At 43.9% G+C, this 25,990-nt stretch overlaps 2 protein-coding genes across 3 annotated transcripts in view; one reads left to right on the top strand and one right to left on the bottom strand.

Annotated features, from left to right (window-relative positions):
* LOC137352906 (uncharacterized) overlaps nucleotides 1-1,579 on the bottom strand; it is a 227,969-nt gene extending 226,390 nt beyond the window's left edge. Inside the window, exons 1-2 of the mRNA XM_068018751.1 lie at nucleotides 1,498-1,579; nucleotides 999-1,316 (exon numbers count right to left, since the gene is read on the bottom strand). Of these exons, the coding sequence (XP_067874852.1) occupies nucleotides 999-1,316; nucleotides 1,498-1,549 (370 nt within the window). The 5' untranslated portion in view covers nucleotides 1,550-1,579. The remainder of the gene's footprint in view (nucleotides 1-998; nucleotides 1,317-1,497) is intronic.
* LOC137352710 (carcinoembryonic antigen-related cell adhesion molecule 5-like) overlaps nucleotides 1-25,990 on the top strand; it is a 721,824-nt gene that overhangs the window by 529,716 nt on the left and 166,118 nt on the right. The gene's annotated exons all lie outside the window — the stretch shown is intronic.

Here is a 25,990-nt window from a genome sequence, read left to right as displayed (position 1 = left end):
AGGACAGGCGCTCCAAATATCAGCATCCTCTCTCAGGCCAGCATCCCCAGTATTGAGACACTGGTCATGGCTAGTCAGTTACGCTGGGTGGGCCACATTGTCTGCATGCCTGACACAAGACTCCCAAAACAAGTTTTCTACTCTGAGCTAAAGGCCTGCTACCCAACCCGAACATGACGGGACTCAACGACATGTGTCAGGTTCGGATTGGGTCGGGTCGCACTTCTGGGTCCGGCATTCGGGTTCGGGTCGAGTCGGGCCGGATTGGACACGCTCTATCACCACCTCAGGTAAATGACTTTAATGTTAATTTACTTTTTGGACTTTAAAGGTGGTTTTGTTACAGTTATTTTAAACTTGTGCAGGTAAGGAACAAAGTGAAAAATGGAAGGTAAGTTAATTGATGGTTGGGTTGGGTCAGGTCGGATGCGGGAAAAAATGGAAGGACTCGGGCCGGGTCAGGGTCAGATAGGGTTCTGTCGGGCTCAGGTCGGGTCTCATTTGCAAACTGAGCAGGCCTTTACTCTGAGCTCTGTCACAGCAAGAGGTTACCAGGAGGGCAGAGGAAACACTACAAGGATGTCTTTAAAGCCTCACCGAAAAAATGTGACATCTCCACTGATTGGTGGGAATCTCTTGCCTGAGACCGCCCAAAATGGAGAAGAAGCATCCGGGATGGTGCCACCCAGTTTGAACAACGTGGACATTCCTAAGCAGGGACCATGAGCAAACAGCGGAAGGAACGTTCAGAAATTTGAGCATTACATTCAATCACCTCACCAAACAACACCTGCTCCACCTGCGGCAGTGTGTGTGGATCCAGACTAGGACTATTCAGTCACCTCAGGACCCACAACCCTGGAGTGGAAGAAAGTCATCCTCGTTCCCGAGGGACTGCCTAAGACGGAAGAAGTCGATGGGAGTGGAACGGAGGCGGTGTTTCAGTTCCCAGTGAAAACTTGATCAATAACCCTCTCCTCATAAAAACTCTCACTTACCAACAACACGCAGAGTGATGCTTGCTGTTGCTTGACTGCCGGTAATTAGAACCACGGTCACAGTGTATTCTCCACTGTCTGAATCTGTCACTGATTTCAGCAGGAGTGACCCGTTAGTGGGGAATATCTCAGCCCGCGATTCGTATTCACTACTTATATAAACAGTTGTACCGTTCCACCAACCAATACTTTTCACTCCGAATTCCCAGCTCCCGTTCTTTATCGGATCTGACGTCTGCACTGAAAATAATGGATCGCTGCCGACGGCCACATTAATCGGACTGTTTTCTAACAGGATGGTCAAATCCTGGGATTCAGCTGAGGAAAGAAAATCACATTAAGGAAGTAAAGAGAAACAGTCAAACTCGACACAGTATCGACTTTTTTAAAGTGATAATAACGCCGTTTCTTGTATCTCAATCTGATTTTCTCTGACAATCCCTTTGCTGTCTTGTTTCTCTAATCACTAAAAGAAATGAGACGAGACAGTGATCCTTACCCACAGATATCAATAAGCAAACAGCTACCGCAGTAAGTGACAGTCTCACCATCCTGAGAGAACAGTCCCAGTCCCTGTTACACCCAGTGACCGACCTGCTCTTCCTGGTTTACAGAACACAACAGTGAGTCATTTAGTGAAGTGTCAATGCTGATTGAACCGAGTGCTGTTCACCTGACTGGAAACTCATTCCACAGAATCCGAGCTGTTATATATTCAGAGAAATTGTTGGAAATGTGCAGAGCACTCAGGTTAAAGTGTGCAGATCTTTGCTTAGGAATTAAAACATTAAAACATTATTCCCTCTTTTATGATCGGGAAGGTGATGGAAGCAGATTCAAGAGTAACTTTCAAAAGGGAATTGCATAAATACATGATCAGGAAGATGATTGTGGTTGTTTGAGGTTAATCCTCTCAGCCTCAGGACATCACTGCAGAGTTTCTCAAAGTAGTGTGCTAGACCCAACCACCTTCAGCTGATTCATCAATGACCTTCCTTCCATCATAAGGTCAGAAGTGTGGATGTTCCCTGATGCTCAAGCAGTGTTTAGTGCCATTTGCAACTCCTGAGATAATGAAGCAATCCATGTCTGCATGCAGCAAGACCTGGACAATATACAGGATTGAGCTGATAGGTGGCAAGTAACATTCACATCACACAAGTGCCAAGCAATAACCACTTCCAACAAAAGAGAGTGTAAACACTTCCTTTTGATATTCATCATCAAATCCCCCCAATCAACATCCTGGGGGGCCACCATTTTAATTGCACCAGCTACATAAATACTGTGGTGACAAGAGCAGGTCAGAGGCTGGGTATTCAGTGGTGAGTGACTCACTTCCTGACTCCCTAAAGCCTTTCCACCATCTACATGGCAGGCGTGTGATGGAATACTTTCCAACACCTGGATGTGTGCAGCTCTAACAACAGTTAAGAAGCTCAACATCATCCCAGACAAAATCAGCCCAACTGATCAGCATCCTATCCACCACCTTAATCATTCACTTCCACTATCACCAGTGTATGATAGCTGTCATGCAAGATACACGACCACAACTCACCAAAGCTTCTTTGACAGCAATTCCCAAAACCCACAATCTCTACCACCTCAATGGATAAGGGCAACAGGCATATAGGAATGTCACTGGCTGTAAGTTCAATCCAAACCACACACCATCCTGCCCTAGAAATATATTATCATTCCTTCATCATCTCCAAGTCAAAATCCTGGAATTCCCTCTCTCTAACTGCACCTTCTCTCGGAGCACCTCCACCTTATGGATTACAACAATGCAAGGAGGCAGCTCACTACCACCTTCTTAAGAATAACTAGGGATGGGCAATTAATGCTGGCTGGCCTTGCTTGCACCTCGAGAATGAAGAAATATATTAAAGGTGCTGGTATTGCCTACCAACATGTATGACAGTACATTTCTGTTTTATTTGGCAGACTCCACTATTCATGTGGACTCTTGACCGGCCTCCCATCTTCCATCCTCTGTGATCATCCAAAATTCTGCCTCACGTATCCTAACTCACTGCACATCAGTCCAACATTGTCTCATGGTCCACAAACATTGTGATTTTAAAATTCTCACCCCAAAATTGAAATCGCTCCATGGCCTCACCCCTTCCTATCTGAAGTCTGCAGTAAGGGTAGGGTGTAAAACAGGAGGTGGCATTGTATTGTTGATCAAGGAATCAATTACTGCAGTAAGGAGGGATGATATCTTAGAAGGTTCCTCAAATTAGGCCATATGGATAGAACTTAAAAGCAAAAAGGAGGCAATCACTTGACTACAGGCCTCCAAACAGTCAGGGAGAGATAGAGGAGCAGATATGTAGGCAAATCTCAGAGAGGTGTAAAAATAATAGGGTAATAATAGTAGGGGATTTCAACTTCCCCAATATCAACTGGGATAGTCTTAGTGCAAAAGACTTAAAGGGGGTGGAATTCTTATAGTGCATACAGGACAGCTTTTTGAGTCAGTACGTAGAAAATCCTTCAAGAGAAGTGGCGGTACTGGACCTAATCCTAGGGAATGAAGCTGGACAAGTGGGAGAAGTATCAGTGGGGGAGCATTTCGGGGATAGTAAACATAACTCTGTAAGATTTAAAAGCAAAATACTGCGGATGCTGGAAATCTGAAACAAAAACAAGAAATGCTGGATTCACTCAGCAGGTCTGGCAGCATCTGTGGAAAGAGAAGCAGAGATAACGTTTCGGGTCAGTGACCCTTCTTCGGAACTTCGGGTTCCGAAGAAGGGTCACTGACCCGAAACGTTAACTCTGCTTCTCTTTCCACAGATGCTGCCAGACCTGCTGAGTGAATCCAGCATTTCTTGTTTTTGTTTCTGTAAGATTTAAGGTAGTTATGGAAAAGGACAAAGAGGGACCGGAAATAAAAGTACTGAATTGGGGGAAGGTCAATTTCAATATGATAAAACAGGATCTGGCCAAAGTGGACTGGGAGCAGCTACTTGTAGGAAAGTCTACATCAGACCAGTGGGAGTCATTCAAAAAGGAAACAGTGAGAGTACAGGGCCAACATGTTCCCGTAAAGGTGAAGGTAGGACCAACAAGTCCAGGAACCCTGGATGTCAAGGCATATAGAAGTTTGGAGAAGGAAAAACAAGGAGGGTTATGGCAGATTCAGAGCACTGAAAACAGCGGAGGCCCTACAGGAGTATAGAAAGTGTGGAAGGGTACTTAAAAAAGTAATTAGGAGAGTGAAGAGGGGACATAAAAAAACACTGGTGGGCAAGATAAAGGAAAATCCCAAGGTATTCCATAAGTATATTAAGCGCAAGAGGATAACCAGGGAAAGAGTAGGGCCCATTAGGGACCAAAGTGACAATCTGTGTGTGGAGCCGGAGCACATAGGTGAGGTTTTAAATGATTACTTTCTATCTGTGTTCACTATGGAGAAGGACGATGTAAGTGTAGAAATCAGGGAGGGGTATTGTGATATACTTGAACAAATTAGTATTGAAAGGGAGGAAGTATTAGCTGTTGTAGCAGGCTTAAAAGTGGATAAATCCTCAAGCCCAGATGAGATGTATCCCAGGCTGTTATGTGAGGCAAGGGAGAAGATAGCAGGGGCTCTGACACAAATTTTCAGATCCTCTCTAGCCAAAGGAGAGGTGCCGGAGGACAGGAGGACCGCGAATGTGGTGCCATTATTCAAGAAGGGTAGCAGGGATAAACCAGGTAATTACAGGCCAGTGAGTCTAACATCAGTGGTAGGGATACTATTGGAAAAAATTTTGAGGGACAGGATTAATCTCCACTTGGAGAGGCAGGGATTAATCAGAGATAGTCAGCATGGCTTTGTCAGGGGGAGATCGTGTCCAACAAACTTGATTGAATTTTTCGTGGAGGTGATGAGATGTGTAGATGAGCGTAAAGCAGTTGATGTAGTCTACATGGATTTCAGTAAGGCTTTTGATAAGGTCTCACGTGGGAGATTGGTTAAGAAGGTAAGAGCCCATGGGATCCAGGGCAATTTGGCAAATTGGATCCAAAATTGGCTTAGTGGCAGGAGGCAGAGGGTGATGGTAGAGGGTTCTTTTTGCAAGTGGAAGCCTGTGACCAGTGGTGTACCGCAGGGATCGGTGCTGGGACCCTTGCTGTTTGTAGTGTACATTAATGATTTAGACAGGAATATAGGAGGTATAATAAGTAAGTTCGCGGATGACAAGAAAATTGATGGTGTTGTAAATAGTGAGGAGGAAAGCCTTAGATTACAGGACGATATAGATGGGCTGGTAAGTTGGGCAGAGCAGTGGCAAATGGAATTTAATCCTGAGAAGTGTGAGGTGATGCATTTTGGGAGGACTAACAAGGCAAGGGAATATACAATGGATGGTAGGACCCTAGGAAGTACAGAGGGTCAGAGGGACCTTGGTGTACTTATCCATAGATCACTGAAGGCAGAAGCACAGGTAGATAAGGTGGTTAGGAAGGCATATGGGATAGTTGCCTTTATTAGCCGAGGCACAGAATATAAGAGCAGGGAGGTTATGATGGAGCTGTATAAAACGCTAGTTAGGCCACAGCTGGTGTACTGTGTAAAGTTCTGGGCACTACACTATAGGAAGGATGTGATTGCACTGGAGAGGGTGCAGAGGAGATTCACCAGGATGTTGCCTGGGCTGCAGCATTTCAGCTACGAAGAGAGACTGGACAGGTTAGGGTTGTTTTCCTTACAGCAGAGAAGGCTGAGGGGGGACCTGATTGAGGTATATAAAATTATGAGGGCATTGATAGGATAGATAGGAAGAAACTTTTTCCCTTAGTGGAGGGGTCAATAACTAGGGGGCATAGATTTAAGGTAAGGGGCAGGAGGTTTAGACGGGATTTGAGGAAAATCTTTTCACCCAGAGGGTGGTTGGATTCTGGAACGCACTTCCTGAAGGGGTGGTAGAGACAAGAACCCTCACAACATTTAAGAAGTATTTAGATGAGCACTTGAAACGCCATAGCATACAAGGCTACGGGCCAAATGCTGGAAAATGGGATTAGAATAGATAGGTGCTTGATTGACAGCACAGACATGATGGGCCAAAGGGCCTGTTTCTGTGCTGTATAACTCTATGACTCTCTCTATGACTCTAAGTGCTCTGCGAGTGTTCTCTGAAATCAGCAGTGTCAGTGCTGTATTTGCATTCACTGAACACAGCAGTGTGGGCATTGAGTATTCTCCTGGCCCGAGAGTAAATGCTTTCTGTTATCTGAAAGCAGTAGTTTACGCAATGTGATCTCTGTTACCTGCCTGATAATGACTTAATCAGCTTTTATTTAATACTTCATTGGATGTGGATGTCACTGGCAAGGTCAGCATTTATTACCCATCCCTAATTGCCCTTGAAAAGGTTGAAATTGCCTGTTGCAGGTACCTTTAATTGCTCTGCAGCAGACAGGATCAAATTAGACATTCCAGACAAAATGTCGGGGTGTCTTGTCTCCAACTGGGGAGGAATGAGAAAATTGGTCCAATCCACTGGTGTTGCAAATGATGCAACCCAAAATGTTTCACAATTTCTAATTCCATTTCCATCTGTTTAACTCTTGAGAACTAAGACAATTTGTTAAATATATCGCCACTTTGCAACATTGCCACATGAATTATTACCCGGTTTTCTCTTGAATGATCTGCTGTGCAGTTCCAGCATTTTCATGTTGCATGCAAGAATACATTTTAGCAGGCAATACAGTGGGGAGACAGTGATGTTGTTTCATTCCTGTAAATTAATATGGCAGGATAAGAATATCCAGGACTAATCTATTTTCACATATCCCTGTAATACATTTCTCCTACAAGTATTTATCCAAATCTCTTTCGAAAGCCTCTATACAAACTGTATCTACCACCCCAACGAGCATTGCATTCCCAATCCTAGCCACTCATTGTGTAAAATAATTTTTCCTCATGTCTCCTCTGGTTCTTTTGCCAATCCCTTAAATCTGTGCTCTATGGTTCTCCAGCCTTCAGTTATAAGAAATGGTTTCTCTTTACTCACTTTATGATTTTAAACACCACTATCAAATCTCCTCTGCTCAATGGAGAACGACCCCAGCCTCTCCAGTCTATCCACATAACTGTAATTCCTAATCCCTGGAACTATTCTAGTATATCTCTTCTGTATCTTCTCCGAAGGTTCTTTCTAAAGTATGGTGACAAGAATTGGACACAATACTCCAGCTTGGGCTGAACAAGTGTTTTATTTCCCTTTCATGTACATGATTTTACAATCAATTACATATTCTAATGCATACTTCCTGGTTCAGACTATGCGTGTCTTTGATTGGTTGAAGACAAACACTGTTGCTTGGCCTTACTCACAACACCACAGATCCCTCAGAGAAGAGGCAACGCCAAAAATGATCTGTAGGAACCAGAAGTTGCTGCTCAAAAGCCTGCAAAAAGTTTATGGGCAGCTGTAAGCTTGATGAATGGTGGGCTCTGCTCCTTTGCTGCTGACTGTGAAAATCCAGATCGTTTTGTTTGAAGTTCTGAGAAGAATTACCGAAAGATACCAAAGCTTACCCGACTCTTCCTCCTATTTCCCGTATATTGCCACCAATTCACATTGATAAATAACATTTAGTTTGGACTCTTTGCGAAATGTTTCCAGTCAGGTGAACAGCGCAAGATCCAATCAGCATTCACGCTTTGTTAAATGTAAACTGTACACCAGACATGTGAGTCTCTGAGTTTAACAGGGACAGGCACTGCTCTGTCAGGATGGTGAGACCTCCATTTACCATGGTGGGTGTTTGCTTGTTAATATCTGTAGGTGAGGATCACTTTCTCAAATTATTTATTTGAGAAATTAGAGAAACAAGGTAGTTATCCAAAAGTATTAAGGGATTTTGAAACATTCTTTTGTGGGATGTGAGCATCACTGGCTAGGCCAGCATTTATTGTCTGTCCCAAATTATCCATGAGAAGGTGGTGGTGATCCGCCTTCTTGAAATGCTGCAGTCCATGTGGTATAGGTACAGCACAGTGCTGGTAGGAAGGGAGTTCCAGGATTTTTACCCAGCTACAGTGAAGAGGAAAAAGGCTGCCGGAAAATCTCCAGTCTGCTGAGAATCCGCTGTTCCCGATGTCAGCAGCTGTCAGCTGTGAAAATGACAGCGATGTTTTTAAAACAGCTGGACAACCATCTGCTAAGCGTTCCACTCTGCAACTGTGTAAGAGACAGAGAGAGGGGGGAGAGGGTGGTGGGGAGAGACAGAGAGAGGGGGGAACAGCGAGAGAGAGAGAGAAATGGGCACGAACAGAGAGGGGGGGACAAAGGGAAAGAGGGGTAGAGTGACAGAGATGGGGAAGAGAGACAGAGGGGGGCAGGGAGAGAGAGAGAGAAAGGGGGAGAGAGGTAGAATAGAAAGAGAGAGGGGGACAGAGAGATGGGGGAGAAGGGAACATTGAGCAGGGAACACTCAGTGGAATGGGGGCAACACTGAGTGGGGAATACTGAGTGGGGAGTGGGGAACTGGAAACATGGGGGTGGAGGGGGGGAGAGATACAGAGAGAGGGAGGAGAAGGAGACAGAGAGGGCAGAGAAGGAGACAGAGAGAGGAATGAGAGGGAAACCGAGAGATAGACAGATAGACAGAGAGGGGGGGTGAGGGAAGAGAGACAGAGATAGTGAGTGGGGACAAAGAGTCGAGAGTCATTTACTTACGGTACAGAAAGAGGCCATTGTGTCCATCGAGCACATGCCGGCTCTCCATGGAGCTATGCAGTCAGTCCTACTCCCTGGCTTGATTCCAATAGCCCTGCAAGTCTATTCCTCTCAGGTGTCCATCCAACTTCCTCTTAAAGTCATTGATCATCTCCGCTTCCACCTCCCTTGTGGGCAGCGGTTTTCAGGTCATTAACACCCCCTGTGTAAAAAAGTGCTTCCTCATATTCCCCCTGCATCTTTTGCACAAACTTTAAATCTGTGTCTCCTAGTCCTAGAGGGGAGGTGGGGGAGGGGGTTGTGCAGAAGACAGAATGAGACACACACACACACACACACACACACACACACACACACATACAGACACACACACACTCCTGAAAAATGGACATCTATCCAGAATACTCTGCATCACTAGATCAAGTGTGTGGGCAGAGATTGACTACTTACGCAAGCAAAAACAATGCCAGGTATGTTCACTAAATTAGTTTTCAGCATAGTGACGAGAAAGTAAGTCAACAAATTAGTCTTCTCATTTAAAGCACTCTTCACAAAAATGCACATTTGTTGTTGTTTTTATTAGTAAGATAAATTTTTAGTGCGTTTATCTTTTGAAATTTGCTCACCGGCCCCCTGGGCCAAGCAAAAATCATAATGCTGCCCTCCGCCCGAAAAGGTTGGACAACCCTGTTGTATATGCTACACACTGCCGCCACGGTGTGTCAGTGGCGTAGGCAGTGAATGTTAAAGGCGGTGGATGGGGTGACAATAAAGTGGGCTGCTTTGTCCTGGATGATGTCAAGCTTCTTGCGTGTTACTGTCGCTGCACTCATCCAGGCACGTGGAGAGTATTCCATTACACTCCTGACTTGTGCCTTGTAGATGCTAGACAGGCTTTGGGGAGACAGGAGGTGAGTTACTCATCACAGAATTGCCAGCCTCTGACCGGCTCCTACAGCCACAGTATTAAATCTGGTCCATTTAAACTTCTGGTCAATGGTAACCCTCCAGGATGTTGACTGAGCGATGGTAATGCCATTTACTGTCAGTGGTTAGATTTCTCTTGTTTGAGATGGTCATTGCTTGGCAATTGTATGGCGCAAATGTTACTTTCCACTTAACAGTCCAAGCCTGAATGTTGTCCCGGTCTTGCTGCATGTGGACATGGACTGCTTCAGTATCTGAGGAGTCACAAATGGTACTGAACACTGGACATGACCACCAGAATAAAGTTGATTATATTAGAGAGGTTATGCTCCACCTTCGATGGAATAGCTCACTGCAGACTAGTGCGGAGTGTTTCCCGCCTTGACATCCTGGCTGTCACTGTGTGCGACCTGGCCCGACCCAAGCTGAGCCCGAATGCTGGACCCAGAAGAGCGACCCGACCCAAACTTGACACATGTTGTCAGGTCCTGTCGGGTTAGGGTTGGGTAGCCCTGCTCTACCCTGGCAGAACCCAAACTAAGCATCAGTGAGCAGGTTATTGCTGTATAAGTGCCATTGATAGCACAGTTGACAACACCTTCCATCATTTTGCTGATGATCGAGAGTAGACTGATGGGGCAGTAATTGGACAGGTTGGATTTGTCCTGCTTTTTGAGGACAGGACATACCTGGGCAATTTTCTATATTGTTGGGTAGATGCCAGGGTTGTAGCTATATTTGAAGAGCTTGGCTAGGGGTGCAGCTAGTTCTGGAGCACAAGTCTTCAGTACTACTGCTGGGATGTTGGCCAGGGCCCATAGCCTTTACTGTATCCAGTGCCTTCAGCCTTTTCTATATATCACGTGGAGTGAATTGAATTGGCAGAACACTGCCATCTATGATGTCGGGAACTTCAGGAGGAGGCTGAGATGGATCATTCACTTGGCACTTCCAGCTGAAGAGGGATGCAAATGCTTCAGCCTTGTCTTTTGCACTGACATGCTGGGTTCCATCATCATTGAAGATGAGGTGTTTGTGGAGCTTCCTCCTCCAGTTAGTTTTTAATTGTCCACCACCCTTCACAACTGGATGTGGCAGGACTGCAGAGCTTTGATCTGATCCATTGGTTGTGGGATCGCTTAGCTCTATCACATGCTACTTATGCTGTTTAGCATGCATGTATTCCTGTGCTGTAACTTCACCAGGTTGGCACCTTATTTTTAGGCATGCATGGTGCTGTTCCTGGCATGCTCTTCTATATTCCTCATTGAACCGGTGTTGATTCCCTGGCTTGTTGGTAATTGTAGAGTGAGGGACATGCGTGAGTGAGTAGAGTGAGTGCCAGGCCACGTGGTTATAGATTGTGGTTGAATACAATTCTGCTGCTGCTGATGGTCCACAGTGCCTCATGGATGCCCAGTTAATACGGGGCAAAAGCAGCTATATGGCGTTAAGTTGCTGATCAGTCACGATCTCACTGAAGGGCAGACTAGGTTCGAGGAGCTAGATGGCCTACTCCCGTTCCTAAGTTCCTAGCAAGGCAGTATCATGGAATATCAGAGTAAGATACAAATGATTACATTATTATCTCTTTAGAAAGGCATATATACTGTTGAGTTTGACTGTTTATCTTTACTCCTCCCTGAACGTGATTTTGTTTCCTCAGTTACACTCCAGGGTTTTACCATCCTGACAGAAAATAGTCAGATAAATGTGACAGTCAGAGGCAAAATATTTTTTTAGTGCAGCCACCAGCTATAGTCTCATGTAGTTTACATGGATTTCAGTAATATTTCTGACAAGATCCCATGTGGCAGATTGGTCAGAAAAGGAAAAGCCCAAGGGATCCAAGGGAAAGTGCCAATCTGTATCCAAAATTGGCTCAATGGCAGGTTATGGTCGACGGGTATTTTTGTGATTGGAATACTGTGTCCTGTGGGGTTCCACAAGGCTCATTATATCAACAATTTAGATTGAAATGCAGGGGGTATGGTTAGGAAGTTTGCAGATGATTGACTGTATGGTTGATAATGAGGAAGAAAGCTGTAGAATTCAGTAAGATAGCAATGGACTGGTCAGATAGACAGAAAAGTGGCAAATGGAATACCAGAGAAGTGTGAGCTGATGCATTTGAGGGAGACCAACAAGGCAAGGGAGTACACAATAAATGGTAAAGATACTGAGGTGTAGAGGAATGGAGGATATTGGAGTGTTTGTCCACAGATCCCTGGAGGTAGCAGGGCAGGTAGTTAAGGTGGATAATAAGGCATAATGGGATACTTTCCTTTATTGGCTGAGGCATAGAATATAAGAGCAGAGATGGTATGCTAGAAGTGTATTAAGTACCAGTTCGGCCTCAGCTGGAGTATTGCATACAGTTCTGATCACCAGATTATAGGAAGGATGTGATCACACGAGAGAGGATATGGAGGAAATTTACAAGGATGTTGCCAGGAATGGAGAATTTTAGCTAGAAAGAAAGATTGTTTCGGCTGGGGTTGTTTTCCTTGGAACAGGAGAGCTGAGGGAAGATTTAATTAAGGTGCAAAAAATTGTGAGGGACCTAGATAGAGTGGATAGGAAGGACATATTCCCCTTAGCATAAAGGTCAATAACCTGGAAGCATAGTTTTTAAATAATTGTTAGAAAGATTAGAGGGGAATTTAGGATAATTCCTTTCTCCGTGTGTGTGGTGGGGGTGTGGAACTCACTGCCTGAAAGGGGTAGAGGCAGAAATCCTCATCACATTTCAAACATATTTGGATATGCACTTGAAGTGCTGTAACCGACAAGGCTACAGGCCAAGTATTGGGAGGTAGGTTTAGGCTGAATAGATCTTTTTTTGACTAGCACAAACACAGTAGGCTGAGTGGCCTCCTTTTGTGCAGTAAATTTCCATGATTCTAAGATTGGATCACTTTTTGAAAGAGCTGGTGCAGACTCAGTGGGCTGCATTGCTTCGTTGTGTGATGTACTATTCTATGATTCTATGATAAAGATAGGGAAAGAAATATGGGGTTAAGAGAGATAGATACAAAAGGGCAGAAAGACAAAGCTAAAACATAATTATAACCCCCAACAATGGCCCGGATTTTGCAGTCCCAACAGTAGCGAACGTCAGGATCAGAAGGAAGTTGCAACTACCAGCATGTGCAGATGCATAGACCTATACTGGCAACAGAAAGTTATAGTACTCAAGAATGCGCTCCTCCGTAACCTCAATGATGGTCCCACCATGACGCTTTGGAAGAAATTGAGCTGATTGTCCACAAGTAACACTGGATTTAACACTATTTAAATTAGAGATGATGTTAGCAGGCATAAAGCCTGCTGATGAGCGAAAAGTCCATGTATCCTCTAGTCATTGTACCATCAGCTAATAGGAACAGCTTTTCTTTGTCTACCCTATGTTTGTAAAATATCAAGATACTTTTGGGTGTGTGTATTATTTCTGACTTACTTGCACACTGCAGGCTCTGCTTGTTCATCCCCAGGCAAAGTTCCCACACAGGTTGCTGGGCTGAGTCTGGCTGCAGCGGTTGAAGTCGTTTCCGTCTGCTGGTTTCTCGGTCAGTCTCAGCTCCTGGTCTAACAGCAGCAATAGGCGATTCTTCTGCTCATGTCCAGCTCTGGACACTCAATGCCCAGGTTTTGGGGGTGGATGCTCATGGTGTTGGTCCTCTCCAAGCCCATTAAGCAGTCAACCAACCTGCTGCTGCCGGGTATCAGAGACCCGTCTGGCCCCTTTTCATCTCCCAGATCCCACAGTGCAATCAGCTCTGACATGGGAAAGGAGCAAGAGGTCGGGAGAAGGAGAGAGGGAGAGAATTTAAACTCCTTGGGAAAACTGCAAGTGATACTCGGGCTGAAGTTCAAATAAAAGACATGGGAGGTAAAAGGGATCAAAATTAAATGATGCAAAAATCTCACAGATAAGAAAAGATATAAAATATTATAATTTTTATATAAAGTCTCATAGGCAAAGAAATGATGTAATTAAACCGAGCTGGTAAAACTGCAGAAACCAGAGGAGAAAATAAATTGAGTCAAGCTGAAAAGTTCTGGGCAGTCAGTTTCTTTAAATATTTAAACGTTTATAAAGGTTTTAAAAAGTACATAAACTGTTTAAAAGCATTTAAAATCATCATAAAACTCTCACCTGCCTTTGAGCTGAAGAATGATCTCAAGGCACCTGTCTTCCACTTGTGATGTCCTGGGGGTGTGTGGCTTCATCGGGAATGCATCTCACTGGTAGGCCTTGCAGATCCTTTCATCAGTGGGCCATGCTGCAAGCAGAGATTGAAATTCTCACTGTAGCCAACAAACTAGGTAAGTTCACATTCCTCAGCGTGGTCAGTCTTCAATCCAAGGCCATAATTCAATTTCAAACCAATTGGACTCTGCACTTTTAAATTCAGATTCTCAGTGTCAGAGAGGTTGTTTGGCAGTAATTGAGACTCATCACAATACAATACTCCAGTTGGGGCCTAACTAGAGCTTTATAAAGGTTCAGCATAATTTTCCTGCTTTTGTACACTATGCCTCTATTTGTGAAGCCCAAGATCCCATATGCTTTGCTAACCGCTCTCTCAATACATCTTGTCACCTTCAAATCCACTGAAGACACTTGAACCTCAAGAGAGAAAAGTCTCCTACATCGAACAAGGTTTAAGAAGAATACTGGGCCCCAACAAAAAGTAAGAAGCAAGACCTACCTGCAATCAAGGATTTTACAACGAGCTTGAAGAGCAGTAACCAAAACCATCTTCAGATATTGCCTCAAAGTTTTCCACTTTGTTCTGCTCTTTTCTGTCTCTATCTGCATGTGTGTATCGCATATGCATGTTAGTGTGGTCGCGTCGTGTATACATTAGCGTTGACCGAATTTGAGTTTAAGTTCAATAAATTTCAACCTTTCTTCTTTAAACCTAAGAAAACCTGTTCGGCTGGTTTCCCTGCCTTACAATTGGAAAGCAGTGAACAAGGATTCACCGAGGGGGAGTTAAAAACATGGTGTGTTTAAAATTAAACCCTGTTACAGTAAGACCAGGTGAAAGCTGAGAGGAAACTCTAGACCCCTTGTCACCTGGTCGTAATAGAAATTTGGGAGCTACTGTCCTGGATTTTACCCACAGACAAATGAGAGAAATTGGAAGTAGGAAGCCAAATTGTTCCCAATCAAAAAAGAGCAAGATTTCAATACAGGTTTTCTTGTGGTTGTGTGTGATTGAATACTAACATGTCTGCAACTGAAGCGAGTAGCTCCCCAAGCCAGGGTGAAGTAATTTGGGATAAGTTAAAAGCACTGTCTACGGAGGAGTTGAGGAAAATGGCTGAACAGTGTGGGATCACTGTACGTGGCAAGGCTAGGAAGTCTGAACTCCTAAGACTAGTTGATGACCATTTTTTCCTTGAATTTGAAGAAGCAGAAACAGGGTAAGAAGCAGACCCAGACTGGGTGTTGTTAGCAAAGATACAATTGGAACAGAGGAAACTTGAATTAAATGCAAAAGAAAAAGAGAGACAGGAGAGAGAGAAAGAAAAAGCCATCCAGAAGGAACATGAAGACAAAGAGAGGGAGGATAGAGAAAGAGAAAGAATCTTCCGGAAGGAGTGCGAAGCGAGCTGAAGCAGCGTGAGTTAACTAGGGGGCGACAGAATAACCCCAGTGAAAGCATAGCCAATATGGAGGTGCGTAATTCAGGGCTAGGTACAGAATTGTTAAAACTATCTCAAATAATCCCTAAATTCAATGAGGGAGATGTGGAAGAATTTTTTGTGTCCTTTGAGAAAGTGACAAGGCAGCTAATATGGCCAGCTGAGACCTGCCCTTTTTTATTACAAAGCAAGCTAACCGGAAAAGCCCATGAGGTTTATTCCCTGTTGCCAGATGAAAGTTTATCAAATTATGAACTGACAAAAAATGCTATCCTCGGAGCATATGAAATGGTACCCATAGCCTATCCACCAAAAGTGTAGAACCCTCAAGAAGCAAGCTGAACAAACTTATCTGGAGTTTGTAAGAAGTAAGCAGCTAGCTTTTGACCAATGGCTGAGGGCTTTTAAAGCACAGCTCAGCTATGAGAATCTCAGAGAAGTAATTTTGTTAGAGGAATTTAAACACTCTCTCCCACTCTCAAAGATCAATGTAGAGGAGCAGTGGGTTCAGAGAGCCCGGCAAGCGGCTGTTCTGGCTGATGAGTTTGCTTTAATTTATAAGTTGGTTTCCCTTTCCTAGCCACCCTCACAAATCCGAAAAGGTCAAAAGGTGGGAAGGTGATAGGAGCCCAAGCAGTGCTGGGAGAGAAAGAAAGGCAGGAGACACAGGGGGCCCTCCTCCAGCCAAAAAGGAAGGTGCTGTGAGCAGGAGTGAGACCCAGAGATCTGGGTGCTTCCATTGTAATAAGGCAGGTCATCTAAAAGCTGACTGCTGGAAACTAAAGGGAAAACCTGTAGGGTTAATCAGGGCACATCCACTCAGTGAAGAAGGAATCTTGGAGGAGAGCACAACAGGGCAAGCTGCAGCTTTAACTGCAGTAAAACTGCAACCCAGGAAGGTTAGTACTGCAAGTGCAGGGAAAGTTAATAGGATTCCTGAAGGCTATCAGGGTTTTGTGTTTGAAGGGAAAGTAACCCCATATCCCTCGAGTGGGGCAAGTACTTCTCGGGGACACAGGTGCCACTAGATCCCTTTTACTGGAAAAAGGCCTGACATTTCCCCCAGAGTGTGCAGTGAACACCAGAATGGTGGTGAATGGTATTGGAGGGCAGTATATGCCGGTACCTGTACACCGGGTGCACCTGGAGTGCGACCTAGTTTCGGGACCAGTGACCACAAGGATTGTCCCTAGTTTGCCTGTGGACAGAGTTGACCTGCTCCTAGGTAATGATCTGGCGGGGGTGAAGGTGGTAGACCCCTCCCTCCACCCCCAGTAGTGAATGAAAGACCGCAGGAGGTCAGAGAGACAGGGCAGTGGCAGAAGACCGTCCCCTGCAGTTTCCCTGAATGTGTAATGAGTGAGGCCATGATCAAACTAGCTCCCCCAGAGGAGACTGCATTGGCATTGCAGACAGATGACCATGAGGTCTGTCTATCTGAGACTTTCTTTGGAAAGTTAGGAGACCCAGGGAATGAATTAAATAAATCTTCCCTAGCTGAGGCTCAGCGAGCCGACCCAGTATTGAAAGAGTTAGCACAGGCTGCCCAGTCTGAAATTGAAGCAGAGGGAGTCCCTGATTGCTACAACTTAAAGAATGAGGTACTGATGAGAAAATGGAGTTCTCCTCACAGACCTCAGAGGAAGGAGTGGGCTGTAGGTCACCAGTTAGCGGTGCCGCAGAGGTACCGGAGAGAAATATTAAGGGCCCACGAGACTACAGTGGCTGTACATGCCGGTATACGAAAGACCAAAGCCCGCATAAGACAGCAGTTTGACTGGCCAAAACTCCGCAAAGATGTGGTGGAGTATTGCAGGAGTTGCCATATGGGCCAGGTTGAGGGGAAACCCCAACCTACAGTGAAACCTGCACCCCTAAGTCCTGTACCAGTGTTAGGAGGACTCTCCAGCAGAGGGCTGGTGAACTGTAAGGGAACCCTGCCAAGAACTAAAGGGGACAGGCAGACACAAGGCTGGCAAAACGTTAGAAAGGGAAGGGGAAAAAGCGACCAAGAGGGCAGGTTAAAGGAAGTCCGGGAGAAATCCCAGATGAAAACCCCTACTGTCCGGTCAGCTAAACCCAGAAAATTTGAAAAGTTAGACCCCACATCCTCCTATATAAATGCAGACACCAGAATCGTCCCACCAGAATTGCTAACAGCATTTACAGGAACATGCAGAGACAAAGAAAGACCTCTAGGGGGCAGAGAAACTGCGAGGGTAATGCCTCACCTAGTCAAAGTGCCACAGAGGACTGCAGCAGAGCCTGCACAAATACCTGCAGGCAGGAGTGTCCCAGAGGACAAAGGGGAGATTAGCAAAGAATCCTGCCCCACAGTCTGAGAAAAAGAGAACCACCTATCCCCTGAAATCAAAGCCTTTGCATGACTCATCAAAACACTGAAAGAGAGTTCAGGATAGACCCACCCACTACTGACTCTCCTGAGAAAAAAAAAAATTCCAACTTAGGGCTAATTAAATCTAAGACCAGGTGAAGGCTGAGAGGGAACCCTAGACCTCTTCTCACCTGGACGTAACACTACGCGAATACTATTTACATGCTGGTAGAAGATTTTTGGGTTCCCTTTTAGGTTGACTGCCATTCTAGTCTCATATTCTCTCTTTGCCAGTCTTATTTTCCTCTTCACCTCCCCTCTCAACTCATTATATTTGACCTGGTTCTCACATGAAGAATTCACCGGACATGCATCATACACCCTCATTTTTGTTGCATCATAATCTGTATCGCCCTCGTCATCCAAGGAGCCCTGTTTTTGGATCCCTACCTTTCGCTTTTGTTGGAATGTACCTGAAGCATGTGTTCCTTAAAGGTAACCCATTGTTCTGTTAAGTTTTTCCTGTCAGTCTTTGGTTCTATTTTATCCAATAAAGATTCCTTCCCACCGCATTGAAATTAGCCCTCTTCCAACCTAGACATTCTACCTCATATCATTTCTTGCTTTTCTGCATTAAGTGTCTAAACCTTATGATACAATGATCAGTCTTACCCAAATGCTCCCCCACAGACACTTGGTTCACTCGGCCCATGTCATTTCCCAGCACAAGTTCCAGCAATGCCTCCTTTCTAGTTGGTCTGAAAACATACTGATCAAGGAAGTTCTCCTGAACACAATCCAGAAACCCCCTCCTTTCCCTTTATTCTAACATTATCCCAATTGACATTTGGTTAACTAAAGTCCCTCAGTATCACCCATATATAGTTCTTGCACATCCTTGTGATTTTCCTACAGATTTGCTCCTCTATCTCTCTCAATATTCAGAGGCCTATAGAATACCTCCAGTAATGTGACCATACCCTTTTTGCTTCTCAACTCTAACCAAATTGATTCTGTTCTCGTCCCCTTAAGGACATGCCTTCTTTCCAACACTACAATGTCTCCCCTAATCTGTACTGCCACCTCACCCCACCTCCCCTTTCTCCTTCTGTACCTTTTCTGAAAACTCTATATCCTTGTATGCTAAGTGCCCAGTCCTCACCATTTTTAAGCCACATTTCCATTATTTCTGAGACATCATATACCCATACTGCTATTTGTGCTTGTAGCTCACCAACCTTATTCACCACACTTTGTACATTTACATTGTCACGATCTTTTTCTTTTCTCCTCAGAAATATTGTGTGTGCCTTTAAGACTGTAAAAAGATCAGTGCACCTTTAAGACAGAAAGTTCCAGTGACTCAGTCTGCCCGAGTGCATTTTGGTTGCCAAGCAACAGCAACAAGAGAGAGGTCACGTGATTCAATGTTGCAATTTGACTTTTGAAAACTAGCGTGCACAGACTGGTTTGAGCAGAGATTTAAACAGAAGGAGCTGTGATATTTCTCTCTCAAGATTCTACCAAGCAACAAGCAAAATTTATTCCCTGAGAAAATAAGAAAAGCTTTTCTTTCTTTACAAAGTATCGGTATTGCTGTGTTCATCATTGAGGGACAGTTAATGCTACAACAGCCGAATTGCTAAATTCCTATCTTTGAAGGGCCTTTTTTCTCCATCAGACCACTGTGAAGACTTCAAGCAACCTTGGACTGTTTCTACATTGGAAGACTTCATTCGTCAGGAATGTAACTTGCAAAGACTTTATTTTTATTTTTTCAGTTGTAACTTTATACAAATGCGAATGCTGGAGTTAGAAGTTATAAGGTCTTTAGACATTGGCTTATCTTAGTAGTATTTAAGATTTTTAGTTTTTTTAAAATAAACAGTTAATTATTTGATATCTAAAGATATTTGGTTTGGTCTGCTTCATTCGGGGGGTTACTAGAATTTTCAATTTGGCCGCTTTTTCCGATTTGGAAAGCTTAAAGAAATATGCTGCGACCTGTGGAGTGACGGGACTGAATTAAGAATGCATTGCTTCCACCACAATCAGAATCACATATTTTAATTGGGGGCTTTGTCCTGCACGGTCGTAACAACATGCATGCAATGAAATCCTGTCATTGCATTCCTCATAGCCCTTCTCAGTCTGGTCCTATCTAATATGGAACTACTCCCTTCTCTTGTACTGTCCAACCCTCTCATATTATGCACCTTATTCCTCTTTTCTACTTCCATATGCTGGTGCCCATCACCCTGCCAATTTACTTTAAATCCTCCACAACCCCACTAGTGAACCTCCCCATGAGCTCATTGATCCCAGTCTTGTTGAGGTTCAACCTGTCCCTTTTGAATAGGTGCCTTCTGCCCCAGAACTGGTCCCAATGCCCCAAAGATCTGAAGCCCTCCCTCTTGCACCATGCTTCAAGCCAGGCATTAATCATCCCTACCTTCCTATATCTACTCTTGCTTGTGTGTGGCATTTGGAGTAATCCAGAGATTACGGCTTCAAAGTCCTACCCTCTACATTCCTCCCTAACTTCTGAAAATCTGACCACAGGACCTCAATGCCTGCCCTTTCTATGTCATTGGTACCAACCAGTATCACAACTTTTCGCCCATTTAGGCCAGCATTTATTGCCCATCCCTAATAGCCCTTGAACTGAGTAGCCATTTCAGAGGGCATTTAAGAGTTAACCACATTGGGTCTGGAGCCACATGTAAGCCAACCAGGTAAGGACGGCAGATTTCCTTCCCTAAAGGGCATTAGTGAACCAGATGGGTTTTTACAATTGACAATGGTTTCATGACCGCTATTCGACTCGCTTTTTAATTCCAGATTGATTAATTGAATTTAAATTTCACCATCTGCCATGGTGGGATTCAAACCCATATCCCCAGAGCATTAGCCTTGGTCTCTGGACATTGCCACTATGCCATCACATCCCCTAAACACTTACTGCCTGTAGAGTGACCACCTCCTGGAAAGTACAATCCAGGAAATTCTCATGCTCCCTAATGCTCCGTAGTGGTTCCAGCTGTCCCTCAAGCTTGGAAATCCTGAGGTCAAGCTGAAGCAACTGGAGACACTTCCTACAACGTGGTCATCCAAGACACGTGAAATGTCCTGGAGTTCCTACATGGTGCAGGAATTGCAAGGAACTGATTGCAGCTACCCATTCATTATCTAAAAAAAAATTCTATTCCCTCTTTTAGAATCTAGTTGGTACCTTGTTTAAACTATTAATTTTAATTAATGCCTCTGGAACTGCTCTGTGCTACTACTCTTATTAATTCACTCACTGTTATACTCACTCTGATTGAGGCTACTATTTTCACAGCTCCTAATTTGAAAGTTCCGAAACTTCATGCCCTTATGTGGACTTCAATGCCAATTCTCTTGCACTGTAGCAGTGTATTGCAGCCAGTGGAGGAACAGGGTAAATCGACAAAAAGTTCCTGATTTCCCTGTTTAACTGTGCATGTGCAGATTCCAGAAATTGCTATCCGATTAACTCCATAATAATGGTGAGTGCTGTTAGCCTCCTCATTATTCTTATTGCAAAATACTGACCATTATCCCTTCTTTCACCAAATGAAATGCACTGCCTGCAAAGAGGATGGAAGCAGATTCAATGGTAAATTTCAAAAAGGAATTGGATAAATACTTGAAAAGGTAAAGAATTGTAGGGCTGTGGATTAAATTATGTTAGTGAAACAAATTGCTTAGCTCTTTTATATAGCCAAGCCAAATGACCTCCTTATGTGCTATGATCATTTTGAGACAGTGACAGACCTGCTGTGTATTTGCAGCATTTGCTGTTTTCACTGCAGATTTCCCATCTCATCACTGGTAACTAGCACATCTCTATATTTTCAAGCTGATACCCACATTGAACATTCCTCAGAGAGAGAATAAAAACATTCCCTCAAAGTTTAAGGGACATTGGCAAAATCTGAAATCAGAAGGTGTTGGTAAAATACAATAGGGAGCTTTAATCTTAATTTTCCCTATTTAACATGGCAGATCTTCCAAGACGTTGCATATCCAAGAGTGAAATGTTCAGATGAGGCAATGTTACAGGGTGGAGCAGAACAAGGCAACACATGTATAATTTAGTTCTGTTTTAATAGTGCGCATTTTGTTCCTCATTTTATACAATAATTTGACATCTAAATCCTATTAGAAAAAAAATGCTACTTTTCCACGCACTCCCTGTCTAAAAAATCTTACTCCCGATTGTCACTCTCTTTGTCACACTTCTGTGTCAGTGTTTTTACCATTATAAATTCCTACATCACATTCATAATGGAAATTTCCCTGGTAAATTTGGCACCCTATCACTGGCCAGTCTGATCACAGGGTGACTTTTACTCACAAATTGCTTAAGATGCCTGTGAAAAGAAATGGTCTGAAAGTTTTAATCAATCACTCTTTCTCAGTAAGTAAAATTCTGAATGTCCAAGATAAAGGTTTAAACATTTACAAAAATACATATTTTGGGATAACATGATTGAGTATAATACAGAGAGTATCTTTTGCAGCTTCATTCATGTTGCCACATAAAATTCCTCAGCATCTCCCAAAAGCCTTAGCTTGGGCTTGTACTTTTCTCCAATGCTGTGATCTTGTGAACTGAATTTAGATAATACACTATATTTTATCTAATTTTCTAGGATGTGTCAGCATTGCTAAATCAGGTAAACTGATGCAATATTTTTCTAAGATTCTAGCAGCTAGTGGAGAACTTATTTGAAGAAAAGACACAGGACAAATTTGAGAAAGTTTTTTGAGGTTTTTTTTATATTGTGAGTGTTAGAAATAAATAGAGAGTTTCTCTGTGTGCTGCCTTTATTGCAAACAGGCCATCAGATCACAGGTTAGTTACTGGATGTCAAGGAGTAGCCCCTCTAGATGTGGCTTATGACTCCTGTAAAGACTTCTTCGGAGTCTTAGGTCCAATATTTTCAGCTGATTCATCAATAACCTTTCCTTCATTATAAGGTCAGAAGTGGGGCTGATCCCTGAATATTGCACGGTGCTCAGTTCCATTCGCAATTCCACAAATTACGAAGCAGTACATATCTAAATGAAACACAACCTAGACAGCATCCAGACTTGTGCTGATGCGTGACAAGTAGCACTCATACCACACAAAAGTCAGGCACTGACTATTTTAAACATGAGAGTGTAACCACCTTGCTTAACATTCATTGGAATCACGAATGCTGAATCCCCCACCATCAATATTATGGGAGTCATCATTGATCAGAAACCTACCCGGACAAGCCTCATAAATACTGTGGCTACAAGAGCTGGCCAGAGGCTGGGTTTACCATGATGACTGGCTCACCTGCTGACACTCCAAACCTTTCCACCACCTACAAGACAGAAGCCAACAGTGTGAAGGAATACTCACCACCTACCTGGATGGCTGCATCTGCAACAATACATAGGAATTCCACTACCATCCTAGCAAAGCAGTCCACTAGATCAGCAGCCCATTCACCAGTTTAAACACCAGTCCCTTCACCATCAGTCCCTTCACTGTTGCTGCAGTGTGTGCTCTTTACAGAATGCACTGCAGCAAATCACTAAGGTTACTTCGATATCACCTTTCACAGCTGCAATCTCAAAGAGCAAGGACTGCCAGTGCATGGCAACACCGTCACTTCCAAGTTCCCCTCCATTCTAACTTGGATTTGTATCGCCGCTCATCAGGCCTGGGTCAAAATCCTGGAACTCCCTATACAACAGCACTGTGGGTGCATCTTCACCCCATGGACTGCAGCATTTCTAGGGAAACTGGGGATGGACAATAAATGCTGGCCTTACCAGTGGACCCATATCCCAAGAATGTTTTAAAGAAAGCGACCTGGGTAGAGACACAGCTTTGAGCTGGAAGGATGCTGTGATTTCACAATTGACACTTAAGCAGCTTTGGGTCTTGAGGGCCTATCTGCAGATTACAGGTGGTCAGCTTTAGCCAGGGCAGTGTGATCCAGCTGGCTGTGTGATATTAACAGGGCACTGGTGGAGTGGGTACCATGCTGCAGGCATGCTGTGACCTGAAAGATCTCAGCAGGTGACTGCGCATCAGTACTCTTGTGGCTCTGCATGAGAACAGAAGTAATGCAATACTGTGAAAGCTCTGTTGACACTAGTCCCCAGGGCCAGGATGGTCCAATTAAATTGATTAGGGAGGACCAGGGGTCACAATGTTAAGTTGTATGAGGCCAAATCTAGATTAGATGTGAGGAGAAGATGACTTTCCCAGAGAATAATGGACCACTGGAACGGGATGACATCTCATGCTGTGGCCACTGCTATACTGAATTCCTTCAAGCGAGAGCTGGACCTGTCTCTGGCTGAGGTGGGCATTTCCTCTTGCAAATGGTAAATACGACAGGGGATTCAGGGCCAGAGGGATCTCTTGGATCAGTTTCGTTCCCCTAATGGGTCAGAGAGGAATTTCCCAGATCTTTTCCCTAAATTGACTTTTGGTCTCGTATCCCAAGAGATCACATAGTTTTGGGCGGGGGTGGAGTGTACATGTTGTGATACACAAGATACCTCAGTTGTATGGACCAGATTAATGGAACTAAGGGTCTTTATCTGTCCATCATTGTTCATATGACCTTCCATGACCACAAGGTGAGCTCCCATGGAAGCTGTCAGTGTTGTCACCAGCGTGATGGGCGCCAGTGATCTTTTCATGCAGCTGACCACTTTTCCCTTATTGAACAGAATTTTTTTCCATGCTCTGCTGGAAGCAATAACACAAGTTAGAACTGGACTCCTCCATGCTCTGAACCATTGTGTGTAAGCTGGCTCACAGACTTCCCAATGCAACCAACATTTTCTGGTGCGTGGCCATCAGTCTTCTACAGTAGCCTGGACCCTCAATTCAGCATTTGAGTCCTCAGCAGTAGATCTCCTCGAGAAGCTGGCAAATTGTGGTGTCCGATCCCCCTGCAATAGCTCCTGTACGTGTATGGCCCATGATTCACCACATGAAGACCCCTCCTCTAACCTACCCTCTAAGGTACATGTGGTGCGGGTCTCTGATCTGAACCTTGCTGGATCAAAATTCCATGATGCTACATCTTCAGAAAGGTTAGCCTTCTGTTCCTGAAGTCGGATAGATGTCTGGACATTTTAGCATCAGAAATAAAAAAAGGAACAAGAGTTAGCTTTTAGAACAAACACAAGTGCAAAGAATCTTGTAGATGCAAGGGACTGGGCAAGGTATAAACAATAGCAAAGGAAGGCAAAAATGTGTGATAGTAAGAGCTGTGAAACAGAATATGAAAAGAGACTTGTTAGAAATAGCAAGATTAACACAAAAAGATTATTATTCTATTAGAAGGAAAAGGGTAGTCAGGGGTAATGTGGTTCCTTTAAAAATAGATAAGGGTAATTTTGCAAATGAAAATAGCAGACTTGTTGAACAGTTACTTGTGTCACTCCACAGAGAAGAGAATAATGTACCCGGCATTCAAGGGAAATTCATATTCCTTTCCATGTTGTAAATTCTGTTTAATTCATTGAATCATACTGCAGAGAAGAAGCCTATTTGTCCCACCATCCCTGTATGTACTCTCTAAAAGAGCTGTCACATTAGTCACACTGTCATGCCCTTTTCCCAGGGTAAAAATCCTGGAACTCACAAGCTCCAGGAAAGCTGCTCACCATCAGCTTCTCAAGAGCAATTTGGGATGGAGAATAAATGCTGTTTTTCCAACAACGCCCATATCACATGAATAAACAGAAAACAAAGAAAATGGCAAATGGATGGATGCAGGCAGGCAATAACAGGCTCCTGCTGGTAATATGAAAAAAAGCTTGTTTATTGCAAATGCAGTTGATGAAGGGGGCAGGGGACTGAAATATACAACAATGCTGAGAGATAAAAGGTTAAATTCACCACTGTTTGGGATAAATTTTTCATAATGTGTGAAATAGTATACAGACAATTAGAGCATTTAACACGCCAATCAGCTCAACAGGTCCAAGCCAATATTTATGGGCCACATGATCCTCCTTCCATCCTTCTTCATCTAACCATATCAACAAACCCTTCTATTCCTTTCTCCATCATGTATTTGTTTAGCTTCTCTTTAAACACATCTATGCTATCCGTCTCATCTGCTCCATGTGGTACCAAGTTCCACATCTAACCATTCTCTTAGCATAGATTTTCTTCTGAATTCCTTGCTGGATTTATTCATGACTATCCCATATTCATGGCCTTGAATTTTGGATTCTCAACAGATGCAAACGTCTTCCCTATATCTACCCTATCAAACACCGTCATAATTCTGAGGACCTCTACTAGATCGCCGCTAAGGCTTTTCCTTTCTATAGTAAAAAGC

Source organism: Heterodontus francisci, chromosome 39 (genome assembly GCF_036365525.1).
Source record: "Heterodontus francisci isolate sHetFra1 chromosome 39, sHetFra1.hap1, whole genome shotgun sequence".
Lineage (NCBI taxonomy): Eukaryota > Metazoa > Chordata > Chondrichthyes > Heterodontiformes > Heterodontidae > Heterodontus > Heterodontus francisci.
The sequence above is the reverse complement of the archived record's forward strand: the minus strand, read 5'-3'. Positions and strand labels throughout refer to the sequence as shown.